The 25,390-nt window shown below is 39.8% G+C and overlaps 1 protein-coding gene across 6 annotated transcripts in view; it reads left to right on the top strand.

The window, feature by feature from the left end:
• The window catches only part of DIAPH2 (diaphanous related formin 2), a 297,380-nt gene that overhangs the window by 84,562 nt on the left and 187,428 nt on the right, over positions 1–25,390 (top strand). For all 6 annotated transcript variants that reach the window (XR_009208586.1, XM_058423886.1, XM_058423889.1 and 3 more), the window contains 13 exons: positions 981–1,120; positions 1,510–1,584; positions 1,666–1,735; positions 2,728–2,864; positions 3,629–3,740; positions 6,411–6,521; positions 8,931–9,049; positions 9,980–10,096; positions 11,041–11,159; positions 11,442–11,506; positions 12,295–12,399; positions 14,045–14,551; positions 17,010–17,124. Coding sequence is in view for 5 of the 6 variants with exons in the window: in XM_058423886.1 (XP_058279869.1) it covers positions 981–1,120; positions 1,510–1,584; positions 1,666–1,735; positions 2,728–2,864; positions 3,629–3,740; positions 6,411–6,521; positions 8,931–9,049; positions 9,980–10,096; positions 11,041–11,159; positions 11,442–11,506; positions 12,295–12,399; positions 14,045–14,551; positions 17,010–17,124 (1,792 nt within the window). In the remaining variant the exon portion in view is untranslated. The remainder of the gene's footprint in view (positions 1–980; positions 1,121–1,509; positions 1,585–1,665; positions 1,736–2,727; positions 2,865–3,628; positions 3,741–6,410; positions 6,522–8,930; positions 9,050–9,979; positions 10,097–11,040; positions 11,160–11,441; positions 11,507–12,294; positions 12,400–14,044; positions 14,552–17,009; positions 17,125–25,390) is intronic.

The following is a 25,390-nucleotide window of genomic DNA, read 5'->3' as shown; positions in this document are numbered from 1 at the left end:
GCCTTGAATCTGGCTAGGTCAAAGTCATTAACTTAAGTTTAGCCAAATCATTTTGTCATCAGCCATACTTAGCATATGTTTGGAAAATGAACGGTAAGAATTTGAAGAGAGCAAACCAGAAACTTCATAAGAAGTGGAGCTTTGTGAAAGAGAGACAATTTGAATATTTGTAGTGGAAGTGATACAATTAAAACCAAATGCATATGAATCCTCTTCTAGGACAGGCACTTGATATTGCCTTTATACCCATGACATCTTTATCAGGTTCTCTTCAATAGACCCTTCAGGGCTAAGGAGCTTTAGGAGCTGCAAATGAATCAAAACCACTCTTCTGAGATAAGCTTACTGCAACTTGTCAGAGCTGTACAAAAGATTAGTTGCACCTTTTGGAAAAATGTTTTGTCTTGTTCATGAGTTTGAATACTATAGCTCTAAAAAGTGATATTCAGGTATTTTAATAGTGAAATACTGTGTAAGTAGTTATTCTTCTGTAGTGGCACTTCAGCAGGAGAGGGCTCTTTGTTAAATCTCCCATATGATTTTTTTGTGGCAAACAAGATCTTCTAGAGATCTCTATTGGGGGCCAAACATGGACTATGGTACAGCAAAAAAATGGCTTGTGAAGTTGCATGAACTGGACTTTTTCCATGTCTCTCTTTATGATTGTTTCCAATAGTGTTGTGAAGTAGATGTTTAATACACTCATTAAATATCTTAATACAGCTGGATGATGGAATTAAATTTTATATTCAGTTTGTAGTACATGCACTTTTACTCAAAGAAGTGAAAAAGATTCCAGCAAAAATAATTATCCTTGTGATGTAAAACCAAAAATATTAAACACTGATGACAAATCCAAGTCAGGTGTCTTGAATACTTGTACTATGATTTGAAAATTCATATGGAACTATTAGTCTTCTGTTTTTTCATCTAAACATTGATCACTAGAACACTCAGCAGCATTCTGCCTTCTGTGATAGGGTGGACTAAAGAACAGCAAGCATGAATGTACCCTGTCCTCACAAGAATATATCCATGAACTGAGATCTGGAATTTCAGATGAAAAACTTCTTAATTGCCTGGAGTCTTTGAGAGTGTCTCTAACCAGCAATCCAGTCAGGTAAGCAGAGCAATTTCTGCAGTAGTTGTCATCATGCTGTTTTTGCTAAGCAGGAGAGTTGTAGGCTTTGGGTTTTTTTTTTTTTTTTTGAAACCAGAGTAATTATGCTAATGCTTGTTGACAGGAGAGCAGTGTTCTCAGCACCCTGGATAAGGATAAGTGAAATGTTTGCAGCTGGCTGCAATATCTCCTCACCTTTCACTGTGGCTTTCAGCAATTTGTACTTGTTGGAACTGTTTGCCTTTGTGGCTGATCAGGTCTTTTGGGAAGTGAGACCAGAAGTGGAGCCTATGAAGGGATGCATAAGCAGTAACAGAGAAATAGCTTTGCAAGTTTTGTGTTTGATTAAGAAATAATTAAAAGCAGTTTTCTTTGGATTTTTTTTCCAGCTGGGTTAACAATTTTGGACTTGAAGGTCTTGGACTTCTGTTGGATGCATTGGAAAAGCTTCTGGACAAGAAACAGTAAGGACCTTGATCATTTGAAGGGAGAGATGGGGAGGTTGTAAAGATTTCCCTTATGTGATTTTCCTCATTCCTTTCAAGGCAAGAAAGTATTGATAAGAAGAATCAACATAAACTTATCCAGTGCCTCAAAGCATTTATGAACAATAAAGTAAGTATTATTTTAAAGTCACATACTTCTAGCATGATTGGGTTTTGTTGAGTTCAAGATGTATATGGCATGTTAAATGTTGGAGAAGGAAGGAAAGCTTGTATATCCAGTGTTTAACTCTTTGGAAATGCAGGTCTTAAACTCAGCGTAACTTCTCTTGAGAGTCTTCTTCATGAACCTTTCTGCATTTTTTCTTAATTTTGTTAAATGCTGCTGATCTTTGGAAGTAAAATATTTGATAAAGAGAGGATGATAGTATAAATTTAAGGTAAGTGAATTTGGAAATGAATTACTTGGAAACTGAAAAAAAAAAGCTTTCCAAATTCAGATTTCAATACATGATTGTTAATATAATGTACTTTTCACCTGATTTAAATTGACTAGGATTTGATATCTTTTTAGCTGCAGTTTTTAAGTTGATAGGTCATGGGTAAAGGATTAGGTTAAGTTGTATCTAATTTGTTTCTAACACAGGTTACTGAGGTTTACAGAGTATGAGTACCTTTTAGAAGCTGATGTGTTAAACTTGTAATTTTACTTTATTCATAGCAAAATCTGAAGTCTTGTATTTATGTATCCTCCCCAGCAAATAAAACTGCATAAGTTACTTGTAATTACTTTTACTCAGTTTAGAAAAATCTCACAGAAGAGTTTGTCTAATGAAGTGGGAGAAAAGCAGATTTTTCATATTTCTGAGGTCTTTCAGATATAGATAGAAAATAAAACCTGATTTCTCTTTTGGTAGGTACTGATTTTACAAGGTCCTGGTGTCCTCCTGAGGAGCTGAATCTCTCTCTGTCAGGAGAAAGCCTCAAATGCAAGACTGGGGACATTGACCCGTGTCCCCAAGCAATGATGGCCAGGGGTTTTGGTAGTGTTGCCAAACCCCCTCTGGGTGGGAGGAGTTGGGAGAATCCCTCAGGATCTTAAGTTGGTGATGAGTATCCAAGGCAAGCACAACCTTTTCACCATGAGCTTTTTGTTTCTCCCAGTACGGTTTGCAAAGGATTCTAGGAGATGAAAGAAGTCTCTTGCTATTGTCAAGAGCAATCGATCCAAAGCAACCGCACATGATGACTGAGACAGTGAAAATACTTTCGGCTATCTGCATTGTTGGAGAGGAAAACATGTAAGTGAGATATTGAAGCTTTTTTTTGTGCTCCTGAGTTGTTAATTTGGACACAGGTGAGAAGTTGTCAGTGAAACAAATGTAACCTATGAAGTTGTTAATAATGTGGTTTAAAATTAAAGAGACTTCACTTGTTGTGTTGCCTTAATTCAGTATTAAATCAGAGAAAAGCAAATGAGCAGAGACCTACACACTGTGGCTGAAGTGGAAGGTCTGAAAGGACAAATCACCACTCTACCACCGGAACAAGAAGTTTACATTTACAGCTGGGCTTTGCAACAGTTCAACTTGGAGTTATTTAGCACTTGCCCATGAGATTTTTAAAACAAAGATAATCACTTGGCATATGGTTCCTGTAAATTCACCACTGTGTTTATTTACTGAAGGTTAAAATGGGCAAAATTCATGTCTTCTATGCAATAAATAGATTAAGACACAATTTATTAGAATTTCCAGATGTTAAACATGTCAGCTGTTTTCAAGTGCACAGTCTTGCAAAGGTAGGAATTTTTTCCCCTCATTGGTTGTTTCTTAGCTGAAATAATAATATAGAGAGTTGTTCACCTTTTTTTCTTATTTCAACATTAATCCTGTAGACATTTTTAACACTTGGTTCTTGGATTGTTTTCAACTTTCTATAGATAAATGCATTTAAACTCTGTCAGTGCACTAAAGTCTTGAGTTGTGTGACTAGTGGGCTGAGTATGTTTAAAATGAGCAAGTTGGCTGGGCTGTACTCTTTTGACAGTTTGTCTTTCTCTTAGCTTGGACAAGCTTTTAGGTGCTATAACAACTGCTGCTGAAAGGCACAGCAGGGAGGAGCGTTTCTCTCAGATTGTTGAAGGCCTGGAGAACCACGAGTTCATCCAGCTGCAGGTGAGTTTGCCTTTCTGTGTGCTTCAGCTAAAAGGCTGGAGCACCGTATTGCTTGGTGACCTTTAATTTACATAGAACATTTTAGTGCCATTAATCCAGTGGTCAGTAAAAGAGGAGAAATAAATACCAGTGGCCTAATGGTACTAGGTTTTCTACTTGTTAGTGGTGGGAGGCCAAGGAACTCACTTCCTATCCCAAAAATAGGATGAAGGAATCTTGACCTTAGTAAAGAGAGTAATTAGTGATATTTCTTTCCTTGGATGCCAGGTGTAATGTTCAGGTAACAGATCTGTTCCTAGTGCTGGTACTTTAGGCAGCAGTACCTGTGGCCTCTTGAATATTCAGATAAATGCTAATGATGGCAGGTGTGCCCATTTTTGGCAGGGTTCCTTTCGGGATGAGTGAATTGCAGCAGGATATTATTGGCACTTTTGTCAACAAGGACTCTGCATTCCTTGCTGTGTCTGTTCAACGTGTGCCTTTCATCAGGCACTAGTGCTTCTCTGGGGGTAATCTAGGGAGCTTTCCAAATTATTTTTATAAAATAGTAAATAATCTGTGCCGGTGATTTTTACTAAGTCATGACTTAGAATCATGTTCATTGCTGCTTATTTGTCCATGGATAGAGGTTTTTATACTCTGTGGGCACAAGAGTTTTGGTTGGTGCTAAGATCTAAGCTTTTTTTAATTGAGATTGGTTGGGATATTTTAGTACTGCCATTTTTGCAAGGAGGCCAAGTGGCTGAATATCCTAATAAAGGATGACTTTGACTTATTACCTTCTCATAATACAGTAGTTATGTATATTTTGTACTAAAATTTATTTTTCAGCTACCTTGGCTGAAAGATATGGGAAAATACAGGCAGGGCAGGTATCCTTGGGATGCCTTTTTCCCCATCTTGGCTCAAATACACATCAGCTGTAGTTGCCCTAATGCTGTGTTTACCATCAGCACCTCTTGTTTCAGAGTTGATGAGTTAAAAACCAATGTTTCTATAAATGACATTCTAATGTTAATAATGCTATCACTGAAGAATTCATTCTGGAGTTTTCTACTCCATGACCTTGTTGATTTAAGGTAAACAACAACCACCACCCACCATTCCTGCCAACCTCCCCCTCCCAAAGCTCCCTGATACCTCAGTGAAGACACAATTGCAAGACTCATTACCTTGTTCCTGACAAAATCCTTCTTTGCTGGTAATGTATTAGCACAAGCCATTAAGGTAGAGTCTGTCTGGCAGAAGGAATCAGAGCAGATGGCATCTCTTCTCTATTAATTTCAGAATGGACATCTGCTTTGGCTTGTTAAGTCATGTCATAGTAAAATAACAAGAATCATTCAAGCAAGCACAATGATACTGCATTATCTGAAGATGCAGCTCTAGCAAGAGTGCTTCTGAAAGGGTGTTTTAATAGAAATTTGACACTCCATAAGGTGTTCTATTAAAGCTAAATAGTGAATGTAATTAAAACATGAAGGTGCTTTTTATCTGATTGTGGTATTTCTTCATGAGACTAGACGACTGCTGATGGCAAAAAGAAAGAGCCTGCTCTTTGTCCGGGAGGGAAAATATTGCTTTACTCTCGAGTCCTGCCCTGCCTTGGCTGGAGACCTTTCCCGATCGCTCACCGGTGCCAGAGTGCCAAGGCCCCGCCTGTGCTGGGGCTTTTTCCCCAGGGGGCAGGGCCCAGAGGCAGGGACAAGACACTACCCAATCAGGGAGAAGTGGGAGTGGAAGAGTTAGGTTACAGCTGAGTAAGGACTAACCACATGATACAGATTACAAATCCGATGAAACACAATATAAACTCAATTAATGCATTACAACATCTGATCTTTTTCCTCTGCAGCTATTGATCTTTTTGTCATACTCTAAAGTTACTTCTATTTGCAGTTAACATCTTTTACCAAACTTGGTATTTCCCTTGAGTCCCATTTTAGTCTTTTAACGTGGGTCAGCACTTTTGGCGTTGTGCTGTTGTCTACCTCTTTCCAAATAAATCAATTAAAGTGCATAACTGTTCAATTAAAGCATTAGCCACTACCCTGAGACTTCAGGTGTTTTGCAGAAGTGCTCTGCAGGAATGGACAAAACACCTGGGATGTGACTAATTTGGGTATGGGTGTTTATTGGGTGGTTCTGATGTGGGGTTTTTTAAGTTTTTAGTTATTGTAGAACCAGTTTGTTTTCAAACTGGTGAATACTGAGGAGAAAGAGAAGGAGGTACAATGGGCAACTTTAGTTTGGGAGTAACTAGTGCATGATTTTAGGATGGGGATGCCCTGGCACAGGGTGCCCAGAGAAGCTGTGACTGCTGCTGGATCCCTGGTAGTGTCCAAGGCCAGGTTGGATATTGGGACTTGAAGCAGCCTGGGACAGTGGAAGGTGTCCCTGCCCATGGCAGGGGTGGCCCTGGATGAGCTTTAAGGTCCCTTCCAACTCAAACCATTCCATGATATTATTCTGTGATGATCATTCATATGGTACTATTTTGACACAGCAGAAGCATCCTGATATAGAAACAGAGCAGTATTTGCTGTTGCTGAAATAAACCCAAGTGTTGCATGTATGCTGCATAATAAATAATATCTATCTCTTTGGTTTTATAATTAAACTGAAACAGTAACTGAAATATTGATTTTCATTCTGTATTTCTGATTACAGGTAGCATGTATGCAGCTCATCAATGCCCTTGTTACATCTCCTGATGATCTTGATTTCAGGATACACTTGAGAAATGAGTTTTTACGTTGTGGCCTGAAGAAAATATTGCCTGTAAGTAATTTGTATCCAGGAGTTGATCACTGTCCACTGTGAATGTTGAAGATAACCAAAACTGTTCAACCAGAACATCAGATATGAAGGATTGGGGGTGCAGAAGGTCAGATTTATTAATCCAAATCTACTTTCAGCCTGCAGTTACAAATTCAAGTTCTCATGAGCTGTATAAACGAGAATAGTAGTTGAAACAAGTCAGTACATTAGAAATTAAATGAGTAGCCAAATTCTGCATAATGAGCTCAAAGCACATGCAGTGAATGTGAGTCTGGCTGTGGAACCAATCTTGGATTAACTTTCTGTATATATGCTGTTCCTGTTGTTTTCTGTGAAATCTGTTTTTCTTTAATCTGCCTGCTGAGAATCCATTGGGATGTTTTAAGGAATGTTTTAAGGAAAAATCAAATCAGAAATTCATTCTGAGACTGCATGTCTGTCTTCATGCAGCTGCACAGACAGGAATATTTCTGACTTGGGGAGAGATTTGTAGCTCTTAACCAAGAAACCATTCTGATGCTTACATCAAAAATAGGTATATTTAAGGTACTCATCACTTTCTTACAAAAGATGAGAGAAATTAGGGTACCTGTTTATATTTGTCTGAAATAGAATTTATTCTGCTGTGATTTTAAGATGTGAAATGTCAAATTGTCAGGAACAAAAACTTCCATTTTTGGGTCATTCAGCCTTGAGACACTGTGATCTGTGATGTTACTTTTTCTTAGGTATATTTTTAGGGTTTATATCATGTAGATACATTAATATGATCTACTGGCTTTATTTGCTGTGGAACATCTGAAAGCCTCAAGAACTCAAGTTTTTTTGGTTTTGTTTTTTTAATCTATTGAAAGGTATTTTATAGAATCAATAAATGTTTAAAAACTTTAAGAATTAGGGGTTGGTTAGGTAGCAAAGAAAATTAATTGTAACGAATCATGATATGATAGAAAACTTGGGAGTGTACCAACATCTGCCATACAAATCTGAGTGTAAAAGCAATTAATATTTGGTGCTAACAGTCTATTTTAAGAATGTTGAACAGCTAATGTGTTGAAAAAGAGTCAGGAGGGGGATTCAGAGCCTCCTCTTCTTTTCAAGCATGAGAATTGGCACAAGTTCCTGCTGTATTGGGGAACACACTGAGTCGTTGAAAACCGATATAATCACTGACAAAGACCCTCTAACTACTTAAAGTTAGAAAGTGGTATGTTTATTCACCTGCAGGCGGCACAGGAGTCATCACCAAAAGGTGTGGCTGCCCTGAACAAGGTTCTTTACCCTCTATTTATTCTCCAAGATCTTGCATACAATACATATGCATAACCCCAGCACCTCTCATCCCCACTCTGTATTAAAATGAGGCTATTAGTCCTTCACGTGTACACAGTTCTTCTCTTGAATTGGGTCGGTGGTCTCGAATTGGGTCAGTGGCCTCAAAGGATGAAGTCAGGAGAGTCTTCATCAGGTCTCTGTGACCCTCTGGCACAATCCAAGGTCCCCTGCTTCATGATTGATTGATATGAAGTCCAAGTGCTGGACATTGTTCTTACTGGTTTCAATCTGTTCTTATGATGGCTCACTTACTCCACTTTGTTCTATAAACATATTCAAAATATAACAATTAGCTCTAGCTTAGGCATCTAATAACCATTAACCTACCATTTACTAAATCTAACTTACATCTTGATCAATATAAATTGCTTCTAACCTTTAGCTAAAATCTTAACTCTTTAAAATCACAATTCAACACATAGCTGCATCCAGTCATGACAAATCTAGGGCAATTTCCATTTCAGTCATGGACTGCATTCCCATGACTGGATGGGATGGAACTTTTTTCATGTGCTTTGGCTGGTAGGAAGCTAAACTTGGTTCTTATGGGAATTAGGAGAAGTCCTTGTATTTCTTAAAAGAAAAGCACATTTTCCTCTGCTCCAAATGCTAACTTGTGTGTTGTTTTTTTTTTCTTTTCTCCTCTGTATTTTTCCTTGTACTATGGATGTTTTAATGCCATAGTCTAGGTTAACTGAGTAACAGAAATTGTAAGCAGGTCTTCTTTAGGCTTCTTAAGCTCACATCAGTTCATGTTTTGAAATATACCTATTGTGTTTTTTTTAAAGGAACTCTGACATTAACAAGCAGGAACTGCTATGTCCCATTAAGAGAAATTGATTCAACTGGAAGTCTTGTTTGTTCTGTAGCCCATACCTGCTCTGTGAGCTGATATTTTGCCTTTAGTTTTTCTCAGTTGAATCATTATAATAAAAAAAGCTCGGGTACTGAGTTAAGACTTGCTTCTGTTCTAAAGGTTAATGTCTTATATTTTGTCATGATACAATCCTTCAAGGGGGGGAATTCTTGCTTTAAAAAAGGAAAAATTAAGATATACTCTACCTTGAAAAACAGGCATTGAAAGATAAGGAAAATGACGAGCTTGATATTCAGCTGAGAGTATTTGATGAGAACAAAGATGAAGACCACTTTGAACTGTCACATCGTCTCAGTGATATCAAAGCTGAAATGGAATATCCTTTAAGGAAATGCTGTTATAACTTGTGTCATTTCAGAACTTTATTAAATGGAAATTACAGTGCTTTATGTGCAGGTTATTTGTCTCAGTTGTGTGTCTTACCAGGGGCTTTGTCAAGCAGATTTCTCTCCAGTTGCTTTTTTTGTTAGAAAATATTTAGATAATTAGTGCTTAAATTTGCATGTCAAATGTAAGTCATTGGGAACTGAATTATTTTTTGTAAATAACATTTATTAAGCTAAATGCTGTCTCATAATACATGAAGAGATAAAATTATACCTATGGAAGATCATAAGGTTGAAGTAAACTGAGTTTTGATAATAAAAGGAACAACATTTCTCATAGGTTCTGAAGCACTTCAGATGTGTGCCTTTTCTAGCTGTGAAGGAGCTGGAAATTCAGTTACCTAAATTCAGAATGGCTGCTTGCACGGTTTAGGAGGAAGCAGAGGAGATAGAGGCAATCAATGGGAGGACTATAAAATCCCCTGTAATGTTGGTGCTTTGCAGAACAGGTAATTACAAGTAAGGGTCGTAGTTAGGAAATAAATGATTGACCAGTGTGTGTTTGCCAATAGCCTGGCTGAGCTCAGAGTGGAAACAAAGCTTTGTGTGAAATATTTTTACAGGATTCTAAAACATTAAGTCTATAGTGTTATTGTTCTGATTGAGAATGAAGCATGTCCTAATTGTTAAGCAGGGCACAGAAATTCTGTGCACAATCTTAATGGAAAAATCATACTTACCTGCTAAGGATAGGAGTTCAAAGTGTGGAGGGATTTTACTTAAACAATATGGGAAATGTCTGGGGAGCTGTGTTTGGGTTGGGTGGCTGTTCTGTGCTGCAGTAGAGTTTTTGGGTCTTTTGTTTGTTTTTTTTAAAGTTTTTGGTTTTTTAAGTACTTGTATTTTCTTAACGCTTGCACTGATGTGAGCGAAGTATTTCATCTGCTGTATAATATGGTGAAAGATACTTCTTCTGAAAATTACTTCTTGTCAATTCTCCAACATTTCCTTCTGATCAGGAACGATTACTATGTCCGGTGAGTGCCAGCTGCCAGGCTGGATTTTCTGGGGGAAGTAGGGGCAAGAATAGAAATTAAAACCCTGGTAAACTGAGTAGCTCATGCCTAAAACGTCACACTGAGACTGATGTGTTATCTCTTTGTTCCATGTTAGTATTAAAAAGATCTTGGTAAATATAATAGTGTTTATAATAGTGTAATAGTGTTAGTCTAACACCCTCATCCTGAAAACCTCTAACTCGTTGGGTACTTTTTTCTTTATTCAAGTTTGATACCTTCATTGCTTCAAAGAACATGAAAGTTGTACAAATGATAATTGAAAATACTCCCACATGCCTTGGATCTGATCTTTTCAGCGTAAACTTCTCTTATGTGCAGCACTGTGTCTTGGCAAGGTCGAGGCACCATTGTCACCCTGGTTTTTCTGAGTTTTTTAAAGCCTTTTGATTGTTCATAAAATGGAGTCAGACTTTTTAGCTACTGTACAATATTAGGAGCAGTTTCTGCTTTTCTCACACATGTAACATAAACAAATCCTTTGTTTTTCATTCTCTGTCCTTTGTTTGCATATTTCTAACCTGAAAACAATTGTAACTGACAGTTGGTCTGGCCATTCGTCTGGGAGGTGAAAACTCCATAAGCCAATCCACAGCCAGACCCACAAATGTATAAAAAGTAAGAAATAAACAGGCAGGGGGGCTCTCGGCCTTGGCTCAGCCTTGGGCTCTCTCGGAGGAACTCTCTGCCCTGCGAAATCTCTCGTCTCCGTGTGATTGCTTTGCGTATCCCGATCACAGCACCATATCCAAAATATTTACAAATAAGAGTACAAATAAGAGTTTGAACTTGATACTTCTTCTGGCACTTGTAGAATTCAGATATTAGGCATTAGTTGCCCCCCATCCCAATTGCATAAAGGCTTGTTCATGTTCTTATTGTCTTGTAAATGTTTCCTGTTTCAGACCTCAGTATTACAAGATCATAGAAGAATGTGTGTCACAGATAGTACTGCACTGCAGTGGCATGGACCCAGATTTTAAATACAGAGGAAGGATGGACATTAATTTTACACATCTTGTTGGTTTGTACTCTTTAAGCAGTTTTACCTTGTGTTTTTTTGTGTTCTTCTGTCTAGAATTCTGACTGAATTTTTTCAGTGTTCTGGAAATATGCATGTATGCTACAGGTATACTTGTGGAGTACCAGACCAAATGCTGTAGTCTTTAATGAAATGAGACAGGGTCAAAAAAAAAGTACCTGTTGCTTTTGTGTCATGGGCTCACAGGGTAATTATGGTTGGAAGCACTTCAGAGCTGTGATATGTTTCACTTGACTTGTGTGTGGTATTTTATTTAAATTCTAGATGCATGTGTGGACAAAGCTAAAGTAGAAGAGAGTGAAAAGAAAGCAGCAGATTTATCTAGAAAGGTAAGTTCTACTCATGGTTCTCTTTAAGGTGTGGAACAGAATCCTGACAGGAACACAGCTTGTTTTCCCAGCTAAAACTTGGAAATAGTGGATCTCACAGGGAGGATGTGCTTTCATATTTAAAGCTCTGTGGTTCTGTGTGTGGGAAAGGCTCAGATGCAGTTGAGTCTGAAATCAAAAGCAGCTGAGTAGCATTAACTATACATCTCTTCAGTTGTATTCCTCTGCTGTAGATAACTGATGGGAAAAATTCCACTTGTTCTTCTGTCCTGAAATAGTCATAATTAAATAACTTAAGTGCAGGTATAAGCTTAAAAAATGAATGAATGTGCTATATTAGCTGCAATAGTACTGAAGTTCATGTATTATGGAGGTGTGTATTGAAATCATTCAAAATTTTGGGTTTTTTTGCTCGTCTGGTCTAAGTAAGCATTTTCAGGCCAAAAGGCAGAACATGTTCTTGAACATGATGATTGCAGATTTAATTGTTAATGAACTTAAGCTTGCTGCAATAGATGTGTACTCGAGTTTGGTTTGAGAAGTCTGCAGTGTTCTCTTGGAGAGAAAAACCTGAACTGAGTAGCTGGATCTGGGTGGCTCTCTGTCATTGACTTATTGATGGAAAAAATTGTGCTACTAAAAGTGAACATGTTGGAAAAATGCTGCTAAAATAATTAGAAGTGCATTAATTGCTCCAGCTCTGATATTGTTCAAAGAATTCCTACCAATACAGGCTCTGGTGTGGCTGTAACTGGACAAACTCTCCTGTACTGGTTAAATCATTACAGTTTGATGAAGAGTTCACAGCTCGACAAGAGGCACAAGCAGAGCTGCAGAAACGAGAAGAGAAAATCAAAGAACTTGAAACAGAAGTCAAACAGCTCCAGACCCAGGTAATAAACTATATCACATTAAATTCCACAGCTGAGTTGAATTTTTTTTTTTTTTTTTGAGGAGGAGTTGAAAAGAAATTGCCCCAGAGTAATTTGTCTTTCTGGAGTTTGGAATGTCTGTTCTAGGTGTATTGATTTGTTTTGCAGCCAACATAAGTTACTAAGGATAGTTAATAGAGGTAACATTTTTCAAACAGTAGTATATTCAACCTGTCAAAGGTACCTGCTTTATTGAGAAAAATGTTCCTTAGGATATAAAAATATTGCATCCAGACTGACTTTTTTTTCCTTTGCAGGTATTTGTTTATGCTTTTACATTGCTGCTTCTGTATGTTTTGCAGAAAGTTTTTGTTTTGTAAGTGTTTTTTTTAAAGGCTTTTGTTTTATATATATATTTTTTTACTCTTACACTTATTATAAGGCTTTTTTATTTTTTAACACCAGCTTTGGATTTTAGACAGATCATTTATGACCTTTTAGGAACAAACAGATATTATGATTTATTATGATTTAGGGCTATTGCCTCAGTCTGGCTTATTTTGTACTCCTTCAGTGCTAGGCAAGGTCTGCCTGTTGCCTTTTTGTCTTTATTTTTGCTGTCTTAATGCCTGTGATCTCACTTCCTATTTGGACACTAAGGTAGAGACACAAACACTCCTGTTCTTAGTTCCTTCTTGCCAATTTTCATGTTTGTTACAAATTCCTACAAGCCAGTGTTACACAAATTTGACAGTCTGTTTTAATAAGTTCTCCAGCAACTGGTGCATTATAATTTGTGGGCTGAAGAAACACATGCCTTGTGCAAAGTAAAAAAATGTACTTTTAGTAAAATTATTTGTAAATCCTGTTTAATTGATTCTAATACAGTTCAGATTATCCAGGCATGACAGGGCATTCACAGTAATACTGACCATTGGTCAGTTAACCATGTAATTCTAGTATCTGTTCCCTTTTTCTAGTGTTATACTCCCCACAGAATATGAAGACACTTATTTGTAGCTGCACTCACCCTTCTGATGATCTGACATGCTGCTGTTTCTCTTCCTTATTAATTAGTAAGAACGTATTAGAATGGATATTGTGATTGCTCTTTCTTCCTCTCACCAAAGAAGCACCCTCAGACAGATTTCAAAGACAGCAGGATGGGTTGTTGCACACCTTCCACCCCTCCAGATGTCAGAATAGTTATGAACAACTGTGGTCCTCTGACCTCTTGCACTGCAATAGCTGCTCCACTGATCGCTGGGGGAAATTTTCCAGCAGTAGATGAGAGTTGTTAAAATTCAGCCTGGTTATTCTCATCTTTGATGCCCCAGCTTGCTGGAGTATCCTAAGTGTGATAAATGTTTTGTGCATTGGTAAGAAATAAAATGCTGTTCTGTTCACTTAAATGTTACTGCTGCTATTAAATTTTCTTGAAAATTGAAATAATTTGTTTTTATAACAATGCTAGGTTATTCAGGTTACTTGGCAGCTTTATGGTACGTGGTATAATCTATTGTTATTGTTTCTCATTTAAATAGGAGAACAGTTAGATTTCTCACTTTTTTGAGGTGCAGTTGGCTAAAAACCATCCTGGTTGGTTCAGCTTCATATCAAACTGCTTCCTGTCACTGATGAAAAGAATTCCTCTTTTATGTTTCAGGGTCCAGGCCTGACAGAAGTCCCAGCAGTACCTCCAGCCCTCCCAAGTGAGACTGCCCCACCATCTCCAGTGCCTTCACTCCCTGGTGGAACCATCCCTCCTCCTCCCCTCCCTGGTGGAGGAACAATTCCTCCTCCTCCCCTGCCTGGAGGACCAACAATTCCTCCTCCTCCCCTGCCAGGTGGAGCAGTAATTCCTCCCCCCCCTCCATTACCTGGTGCATCACTTCCTCCACCGCTGCCTCCTCTGCCCGGTGGAGCCATCCCATTGCCCCCTCCTCTGCCCGGTGTGCCCCCACCACCTCCCCTGCCTGGGGGAGAAGGGCCTCCTCCTCTGCCCAGGGGAGCAGTCCCTCCACCGCCACCTTTCGGGGGGCCCCCGATGCCACCCCCTCTCGGAGGGGTTCCCTTTGCTCCCTTCCCAGTGGCGCCAGCATTGCCACACGGGATGAAGGAGAAGAAGAAGTATAAGCTGGAAGTCTCCATGAAGAGAATCAACTGGTCAAAGGTATGACAGGAGGTATGGGGATGATGTTCGTTCCCCTCCTTCACTTCACAGATACACTTGGTGCCGTGTAGTGATGGATTTTTAAATGTGATTCATCTTGGCAGAACTCTTTGTTGTACCAAGTATCCCAGGAAGCAAACTTATTTCTAATGCATTGTATCAGGTGCAGTGAACATGAAGTGCAGCTTTGCATCAAGTTGTATATAGATATATATTTATCTCCAAACTGTTTAAAGCAGCTTGCACACATACCAAGCAAAGAAAACCAACTTAAGCTTTTTAAATTCATGCTTTTTAATGTAGCTGTGAGTTCAGAGATTGCTGATACTGGGCCTTAATGTTACCTGTTGATTATTTATCCCAGATATTTGTTGATGGTTCTCAATTAGTGATGTGCTGGAGCAGGGCTGTGGCCACTGGGAGGAACCATGGGACTGCTCAAGGGAAACGTTTGGGCACCATGAGCTTCCAGTGTCTTAATATGGTTGTATTTAATCATGTTTCATTCTTAAAACCATCTTAAAATATAAACATTACTTGAGCAGGAAAGTGCAAGCACAATCTGATTTGCAAGCAAACCCTTAAAGCAGTTCCCAGTTATTACTTGCTTCTCAGTATATCCAGTCCCTCTCTAACAGGAGAAGTTATGCAAACATCCAGGTGTGTGCTGGGGTGTGTTGTTTTAAAACCCCTTTTTGATCACTGTAGCCACTGCTCCTTCCATATAAAGAAAATAAATGTGGGGTATTGGATAATTGCATCTGTTATCAAGACTAAATCATTGTGTTCTAAAGTTGTGGTTGGCAGCTTTTTAGTGGTATAAAATATGACAGATATGTTGATGTTTGGTGTAGGAAAAAGTACCAAAATCACCAAATCATCGAGGCAAATGAAAGGAGGACTTTTATATATTCCATGCTGCGTGGTTCCTCTAAATTCTGAGTAGTCAAAAGGCTCTTTCTTTGAGGTAACAAAACAACAGAATAATCCCACCAGTTTTGGAAGAGGAATCCAGAAGGTTGAGAGCGCCTGTGTGGAAATGCGTGGCATGCCAATTTATTGTTTCTTTTGGCAGAATTAATGCTTCAATGATTTCAAATGATTGCAAAATATTTGGAGATGTGCTAAAACAATCTGAAAGTGTATCTAGCAGTTGTAGTTTAAAAACAGGCTTTCAATATATTTAACTAGAATGATATAAAACAGCCAGCCATATTTTTAGAGTATTAATCAAAATAAATTTTAAAATCAGTTTGAAAATCTTTACTTTTTCTGTAATTCTTATAAAATCATCTGTGTAAAAGGATAAATGATAACTTTCCTTCTTTGTTGTGGGAGGAGGAATTAAATATGTTGGGGAGAAAGGGCTGGATCAGGATGCATTGCAGGAGTTCTGTAACTGTGGGACATAGACTGCTGTCCTGTAAACAGAGAGAAAAGCAAGTTTTTATTTTATAATACATACTGGTAATTGCAGCCAATTTCCTTGTGATCAGTTCCATTGAGGAGTTTATATGAATAATTTCTAAAGTGTCCGTGAACACTGGCTGTGACAATGGGAAGGAGCTGCAGATGGACACTTAGCTTAAGTGCTCTGGGAATGGTGCCAGAGATCTCCTGCCTACTGAGAAAGTGGAAAGTCTGATCATCACTTTTAAGGAGCCATCATTTGAGGAATAAAATTCTTACTGTTCAATTTAGTCCCTTTTGCTGTAACTGTCTTGCCCATTAGTGTTGGATTAAGGTAGTTTTTAAAAATCTCTTCCCTGGAGCTGCTGGTAAAGCAGGGCTGAAAGGTGGAGGATCAGAGTGTTGCAGGGAAATTGGAGTGAGGCTGACAAATGCAGTATTGCTAAATTCCCTGCATGCCATCTTGAAGCGAAATAGCCCATGGAAATTACCTGGCATTTAAATAAACTTATAAACAATAATTAATAATGTGTTCAAAGCTGTTAGAGGAATATATTTTGAAAAGAGAATAGCAGTTCTGAGTCACACATGAAGAGTCAAGTTGTCTTTCATCTTCTGTATTGCAGAGCATTTTCTTCCTTTAATATAGCCAGTAGAGAGCTCATACTGAGTCTCTGCAAGGCCCCCATAGACAGTTCATTTCCTAGGAAGTTGATCCATACAGTTCTCAGGTAGCAGGGAAGAAGTGCTGAAGAGTTTGGGAACTCTCTAGAAAGGAATCGAGAGAACTAGAACACTTTCAAAGCCAGCTGCTGTTATTAGTTCTGTTTGGAGAACTTGCTGAATGGGAGAAGTACAACAAAGCCCAATTGTGGCCAGAGGGCAGCTCAGCTCACAGTGTTTGTGCAGGAGGCAGCGGGGAGTGAACATCCCAGAATGGGGCTAAACTTCATTCAGCCCATTTCTCAGAGACGTTCTGTAGCATTTGTTTTAACTTGGCTGTTGAAAACCCTCCTTATTGACTCTGGAGATGCTGTTTTCCTTTCAGATTGAGCCTCAAGAAATAGGAGAAAACAGCTTTTGGGTAAAAGCTGAAGAAGATAAATTCGAAGACCCAGAGCTGTTTGCAAAATTGGCACTTACCTTTGGAACCCAAATGAAAGGTACATTCTTACTTGACTCTTTATTGTGCTTCTATTAAAACTGTGCATTGGCAGTTTCTTTTATGCTTTGTACAATACCATGGAATTCATATGATGATTTTATAGCAGGAAGATGATTTAAAACATATATTAAGCATAACAAGAATTGCTCCTCCTTCACTTTACAGCATGAGGGGAGGAACCTTTTTGCAATATCTTCTAAAAGTGCACTGTATGTTGCAGACAGACGTGAGTTTTCTTCTAATGAAATTATAATTAAATTTAAATTGTGATCGTAAAATCATGTTTATTTGCACTATTATTCCTAGAGGAGAATTTCTGGAATAAGAACAGCAGTTTTTGCTAATACAGTGTTAAAAAAATGAACTCAGGAAGGACTCTCAGAGGACTCTAATGAACTATTTCTTGAGTAGTTTCCTTGAATTATTTCTGAATGTGTTTTTTTCTGTGTTCTTTTGAAACCTCTTCAAAGAGTTGGTCATGGCTGTTTTTCATAAGATAGATTCATATTCTTTTTAGTAGTCAGTGAATTTCAACCATTAGAATTCTCCTTTTGCAGCACACCTTGGAACCACTTTCTGGTGTAAATGTTCAGCTATTCCATGCAGTAATTCAAAAACATCCTTTGCAGTAATTAAACATTCTTTTCCATGCCCAAGCTGGATTGACTCTTGGTTCCTAGCAAATGGGTTCCTGCTTGGGGAGATAATAATAAAAACTCCTCCTGACCCCCATCCCCTAGCCAGGTGCCACTTCAGAATAGGTATGAGGCCCTGGATCTAGAGAGCCAGACAGATGATTTAGATGATTTAGAGGGAAATTTATCTGCCCAATGAGCCTCCCAATTATGATTCATCTGTAAGATGGATCTCCACCTCTAACATCAAGAAGAAAAGAAGGGTAATTATAGTAGGTGACTCCCTTCTGAGGGGAACAGAGGGCCCCATATGTCACCTGGACCCATCCCACAGGGAAGTCTGCTCCCTCCCTGGGGCCTGGGTACGAAATATCAGAGAGACTTCCTGGGCTGATTCAGCCCTCTGATTATTACCCACCGCTCATACTCCAGGATGGCAGTGATGAGATCGAAAAGAGGAGTGTCAAGGTGATTAAAAGGGACTTTAGGGCACTGGGTCAAATGGTTGATAGGACAGGGGCCTAGGTAGTGTTCTGCTCAGTCCCTTTGGTGGCAGAGAAAAATGATGAAAGAAATAGAACTCACACCATCATCAAGTGGCTTAAGGGTTGGTGTCATTGACAAAATTTTGGATTCTTTGACCAGGGGGCAACTTTTATGGCACCTTCTCTGCTGGAACCAGATGGGATACATCTCTCTGTTAAGGGTAGAAGGTTTTTAGCTCATGAACTGGCAGACCTCATTGAGAGGGCTTTAAACAAGGTTTGAAAGGGGAAGGGGATGCAGCTGGGCTGCCTGGAAGCAAGCCCAAGGGTGGTAAGCCTGAGTCAGGGGTGAAATCAGTAGCCCAGCTGAAGTGCATGTGTACCAATGCACGCAGCATGGGTAACAAACAGGAAGAGCTGGAGGCCATGGTGCAACAGCAGAGCTATGATGTAGTCGCCATCAAAGAAATGTGGTGGATTGACTCATAGCTGGAGCACTGCACTGGGATGGCTACAAGCTCTTCAGAAGAGACAGGAAAGGGAGAAGAGGTGGAGGGGTGGCCCTTTATATTAAGGAGGCTTTTGATGCCATAGGTATTGAAACTACTGAAGATGGAATTGAATGCCTATGGGTAAGAATTAAGGGGAAAGTCAACAAGGCTGACATCCTACTGGGAGTCTGTTATCGTCCACCCAACCAGGAAGAAGAGGTGGACAACTTATTCTATAAGCAGCTGGAGAATGTTTCAGTATCATCAGCCCTTGTTCTTGTGGGTGACTTCAACCTACCAGACATCTGCTGGGAACTTAATATAGCAGAAAAGAGGCAGTCCAGGAAATTTTTAGAGTGCATGGAGGACAACTTTTTGTCACAGCTGGTGGGTGAGGCCACCAGGGGAGGGACTATGTTAGATCTGTTATTTGCAAATAGAGATGGGCTGGTGGGAGATGTGGTGGTTGGAGGCCGCTTGAGGCATAGTGATCATGAAATTATAGAGTTCTCTATATTTGGTGAAATCAGGAGGAGCACCAATAAGACTCTTACATTGGACTTCCGGAGGGCAGACTTTGGCCTGTTTAGGAGACTTATTCAGAGAGTTCCTTGGGAAGCAGCCCTTAAAAACAAAGGAGTTCAGGAAAGCTGGTCGTGCTTCAAAACAGAGATTTTGAGGGCACAGGAACAGACTGTCCCTGTGTGCTGAAAGATGAGTCAACGAGGTAAATGTCCAGCCTGGATGGGCAAGGATGTTTTGGAGGAATTTAGAAATAAAAGGAGGATGTATCATCTTTGGAAGGAGGGTCAGGTCTCTCAGGAATATTTAAGGGGGCTGCTAGAGCATGTAGGAAAAAAATTAGGGAGGCCAGAGCTCAGTTTGAACTTAGAATGGCAACTTCTGTAAAGGATAATAAAAAATGTTTCTACAAATATATTAATGGTAAAAGGAAAGGTAAGGCCAACCTTTCTTCTCTATTGGATGAGGGAGTGAACTTAGTAACTGCAGATGAGGAGAAGGCAGAAGTGCTTAACGCCTTCTTTGCCTCAGTTTTCAGTGGGAAGACAACTTGCCTTCAAGACAACTGTTCTCTTGGGTTGGTTGGTGGTGTCAGGGAACAGAATGGTCTCCCCATTATCCAAGAGGAGGCAGTCAGAGAACTGCTGAGATGCTTGGATATTCATAAATCTATGGCCCCAGATGGGATCCATCCCAGGGTGATGAGGGAGCTGGCAGATGAGCTTGCAAAGCCACTCTCCATCATTTACCAACAGTCTTGGCTCACTGGTGAGGTTCCAGATGACTGGAAGCTGGCCAATGTGACACCCATTCACAGAAAGGGTGGGAGGGAGGATCCTAGTAATTATAGACCAGTCAGCCTGACCTCAGTACCTGACAAAATAATGGAACAGTTTATACTGAGTGTCATCACACAATTTACAGGATGGCCAGGGTCTCAGGCCCAGCCAGCATGGGTTTAGGAGGGGTAGGTCATGTTTGACCAACCTGATCTCCTTTAATGACCAGGTGACCCACCTGGTGGATGCAGGAAGGGCTGTGGATGTTGTCTATTTGGACTTCAGCAAGGCTTTTGACACTGTCTCCCACAGCATACTCCTGGATAAGCTGGCAGCCCATGGCTTGGACAGGAGCACTCTTTGCTGAGTTATGAACTGGCTGGATGGCGGGGCCCAGAGAGTGGTGGTGAACGGTGCTGCATCCAGCTGGCGGCCAGTCACCAGTGGTATCCCTCAGGGATCTGTGCTGGGGCCAGTTCTGTTCAATATTTTTATTGATGGCATGGAAGAGTGTATTGAATCTTTCATTAGTAAGTTTGTGGATGACACTAAGCTGGGAGCGTGTGTCGATCTGTTGGAAGGTAGGATGGCTCTGCAGAGAGACCTGGAACAGTTGGATGGATGGGCATAGTCTAACAAGATGAAGTTTAATAAGTCCAAGTGCCAAGTCCTGCACTTTGGCCACAATAACCCCCTGCAGCGCTGTAGGCTTGGTGTGGTGTGGCTGGACAGTGCCCAGGAGGAAAGGGACCTGAGGGGTACTGGTCAGCAGCCAGCTGAACATGAGCCAGCAGTGTGCCCTGGTGGCCAAGAGGACCAATGGCATCCTGGCCTGAAACAGGAATGGTGTGGCCAGCAGGAGCAGGGAGGTCATTCTTCCCCTGTACTTGGCACTGGTGAGGCCACACCTTGAGTATTGTCTCCAGTTCTGGGCCCCTCAGTTTAGGAAGGAAGTTGAGATGCTTGAGCACATCCAGAGGAGGGCAACAATGCTGGTGAAGGGCTTGGAACACAAGCCATATGAAGAACGACTGAGGGAGCTGGGGTTGTTTAGCCTGGAGAAAAGAAGACTCAGAGGTGATCTTATCACTCTCTACAACTTCCTGAAGGGTGGTTGTAGACAGCTGGGGGTTGTTCTCTTTCGCCAGGCAGCAACTGACAGAACGAGGGGAAACTGTCTCAGGCTGTGTCAAGGGAAATATAGGTTGGATATTAGGAAAAAGTTTTTCATGGAAAGAGTGATAAAGTACTGGAGTAGTCTGCCTGGGGAGGTGGTGGAGTCACCATCCCTGGATGTGTTTAAAAAAAGACTGGATGTGGCACTCAATGCCATGATCTAAGTTAAGGTGTTAGGGCTTGGGTTGGACTCGAAAATGATGAGGTCTCTTCCAACCTAGACACATTCTGTGATCTCATTAGATTTATTTGATAACATCCACCATAAAGCCAGTTTAAACATTTGTTTATGGAGGACTAATTTCCCAACGTTTTATCCTTATTTCTATTGATCAGCTATCAAAGCTGTGCTTACCAGTCAACCTCATGGGGCACTGACTTTTCGTATTGAAATGAATGGAATCTGTGAAGATAGTTAATTTCCCAATTATTTTTAATATGATCCTTTTACCCTGTGAAGTTCTGCTTTGCCCCTGATGCCTATGATAGATTCTTTTTGAATTCTCTGGGTTTAATGTAACAATAGATACCAGCTAATCTATTTTTTCTTTTTTTTTTACTCTAAATAGGAGAATAGAATTCTTTTAACTAAACAAAATCAAATTTCTTGTGCACTAAGTCAATGGAAATGTAACATTGTATATTTGGTTGTAGGGCAGAGTTTATAACCAGAATGGGCTATATTACACTAAAAAGTCAAGCACTTTGGAATTCAATGTCTAAGTATTTTGCATGCATGTTTATTTAAAATCTTGATGATAGAGTAATACTTTTAAAAGGAAGCGAATACCAAAATGTCTGTTTGGATGTGTATTTTACTTAGTGTTTCAATATTTAGTCAGGATTGTTAAATGTCAGATATCGCAGTGATAGACGAAATCAATTTATCATTTCAGTTTTACTAACATTTTAGTGTGTTCCATTAAACAACAATATCTAATTAACTTGACTGTATAAAAGGATTTTTGGATCTTGGGATCTTAGCTTCATAATTTGGAAAATTCCTTTGGGAAATGGGATTCCCATAAGTGTGTTTGTGAAGATGAGCCTTTTATGGGCTTCATCAAGGGGAACAGTAGGTGAACAAATAATTTAAAAGATATCTATTTATTAGACTTCTCATAGTAATAAAAGAAAATGAGTTTGTTAGAATCTTGGTAAAATATTACAGCAGTTTAATGACTTCTTTTTTTTCTGAGTCTTGATACTTTTTTCTTTTTAAACTTTTGAAAATTGTATGGGTAAGAAACACATCAGAATCTGGGAAATAATTATACCTGTCCTGTCTCTGTTTGGTGGTGATGGTGGCTTGATGTCAGAGGAAAAAATATAACTGGGCCACGTGACTTTTTAAATTAGAAATGCTATTATGGACAGCATTTTATTTCCATAGGCAAACATCATCTTTCCCCTAGAGCAAAACTTCCTCGGTGAGTTCTGAAATGCAGGGACTTTGGTCAGGCCCTGATATTGGGGCTGTGCAGACCTCAGTGCCCACCACACCCCAAGGATCAGCAAATCTTCCAGGGGAAAGCTTGGAGATGTTGGCAAAGGCACAAATGGGGTGCACAGTCCTGAGGCTTTCTTCCATTTCAATATTCATGGAGGAAAAGGGAGAGAAGAGGTCATGGAAAAGGCTACTGGGTTTTATTCCAGCTTCTTACAGCACATCTCCAACACAGTAAATGAGGCCCATGGGAGGGTATTTTCAGTTTAATCCTTGTTTGCCTGCTGTTTGATTTCTGATGTTCATCTGGATTTCTGTGACCATTTGTGTGTCATGAATTGTTAATATTTGCTTACTGCCTTACAGCAAAAGCAGCATCTTTCACAGTAAATAGAAGGGGAAAAATCAGTTGTGAAATTGGGTGTGGGTGTGTTTGGGATTTTCTGTGCATGCGTGGGGAGGGGTTGTTTTGGTTGTTGTCTTATTTTGGATTTTTTTTGTGACCCAGGTATCTCCTTGCTGCTGTTGATAGAAAGCTAAAAGCCATCCCAATACAGAGTGGGTAATTAAGTCCACTTCAGCTGTACAACTTTTGCTGCACAAGTTCTTGCTAGACATTGACAATTAGACTATTTACAACCATTTTAGGGCAATTTTAACAGAGCAAGGAATATTTCATGTGAAATTAATGGTAGTCATTAAATGTGGTGGTCAAATAAAGTAGCAGTCAATTATAAGAACAATTAATAAGAATACAGATCCCCTGTTACTTTTTTTTGCAAAACTAATTTGTAAAACTAAGTTATGATCTTCTTTATTCTTCCACAGAGCATAATTTGTTGCGTTGATGCCACTTCCTTCAGCTTGATTACATTAATTAGGCAAAAAACATACAAGATTTCAAGAGGTTCCATGTTTTTTCCTCCCTGTTAGTTTTGTTATTTTTATCTTGAGAGCTCAGTGTAAGATTTGCTTTTAGACCAATTGCTTGCTTTGTAATAATTCTTTTTTTTATTGCTGCACCAGATATTGAGCTCTTCTGATTGCAGAAAGGACAGAGTGACAGCAGGAGTGCTTAATTAATTTTGCTTCAGGAACTGGTAACCGAGTGATTTTAGGTGAACTGAAAAATGCCAGGTGGCATTGGGAATAAATAAGAGATCCCACAGCTGCTGTCTGAATTGACAGGAGGCGTGGTTGACATCTGCTGATGCTCTTGCATTTCTCTCTGGATATTTGGGGAAACTGTTTGCTGGTTATCAAAGTTAGAGCTCAAATGAGAGTGAAGGCTGTAAGGGAATTTGGATGCCAAAGCACCTTAATTTCGGTTCATGAATTGCATGGCACACGTTCTGCAGGATGGCTGCTGTGATCCAGGAGAGTATGCCTTCAGCTGTGTGAACTGTGGCCTCTCCCAGAGTCTCTCCTCTGAATATTCTCTGTGTCATTGAATGCAGGATAGGGAATTCCTCCTTGGTCACTTCTCTGTTGAGCTTGCATTGGTGCTTTCTCCTTGTTGCCAGCATCAGGGCTCTGCTTCTCCAGGTAAGAAGGGACAGGAGCAGAGGAAATGGCTTTGGGTTGTACCTGGGAGGCTTGGATTACATATCAGGAAAAATTTCTTCACAGAAAGGGTTGTCAAGCATTAACATAAGCTGCCCAGGGAAATGGACATCCTGGAGATGTTCAAAAACTCCTGCATGTGGCACTTGAACATGCGATGCTGAACGTGGTGGTGCTGGGCTGCTGGTTGGACTTCAGGACCTTAAAGGGCTTTTCCAACCTTAACAATTCCATGAATCCATGGACACGTTTGCACTCGATGATCAGCAGGTCATTTGTGCAGTTTGGCTTGAGCACACAAACTTTGTCAGAGTTCATGCTGCTGCCTGCAGCCAGAGCTTGGACATGGTTCATCTGTTCTGCCTTGCAGGTGGCTTGGAGGAAGGTCAGGCTGTGCCCCAGCTGTGTTCCCTGTCCCATTCTCTGGGTCACTCCAGCCTGGGAATGCTGTGGGCACACCAAGGGACACCCTCAGGGTGGGTGTATTGCTGAGGGAAAAGAACAAGTGCAGATTTGAGACTACTTTGTGTTTGACTTTCCTGCTTCTCCCCTTTCATTCGACTTTTATTTCTATTTTTGAGTGCTTCTCAATGGAAATGGAAGATTATCAGTAGCATTCCAAGATGATCAATTTAGCCAGACTTTGAGAAGTTTTATTGTGTTGCAACAAAATTTGCTGAATTTTTGTGTTACAAATTACTTTTTAATCTTTTGGTGACATTCCTAGCTCCTTACTTCATTTTTCTACCAAGTCATATCACATCAGGAGGTTTTTTTGGGGGGTAAATTCAATATAATTATTGCTTTCAGCTGCTCAAGTTTACTTGTGTATGTGTAGTTTACATCCCTTGCAACTGTAGGTGCACTTAATTTTTTTTTCCAATATTCCTGTACTAGCCGTAGATCTTCTCTCAGGTAGAGGCAATAACAAAGCAGTTAATTTCTTTTGTATATTTACTTCTACTGCTAAATGCTGGTAAACGCAATTGGGAAGCCACTTGCCAGATGGAAATAAGATGAAATTACTCGTTCGTTTCCCAAGGCAATATAAGGATGTTTTTGTTCGCTGTGTGTACAGACTTGACAGAAATTGGAGACTTAGGCTCAATTTAAGGTAGGCTAAAGTTCACCTAAAAATCTGCTTTCTCCATGCTGTAATTCAGTGT

This window comes from Hirundo rustica, chromosome W (genome assembly GCF_015227805.2).
Source record: "Hirundo rustica isolate bHirRus1 chromosome W, bHirRus1.pri.v3, whole genome shotgun sequence".
Lineage (NCBI taxonomy): Eukaryota > Metazoa > Chordata > Aves > Passeriformes > Hirundinidae > Hirundo > Hirundo rustica.
Note: the sequence above shows the minus strand (reverse complement) of the source record. Positions and strands in the feature narration are given on the sequence as shown.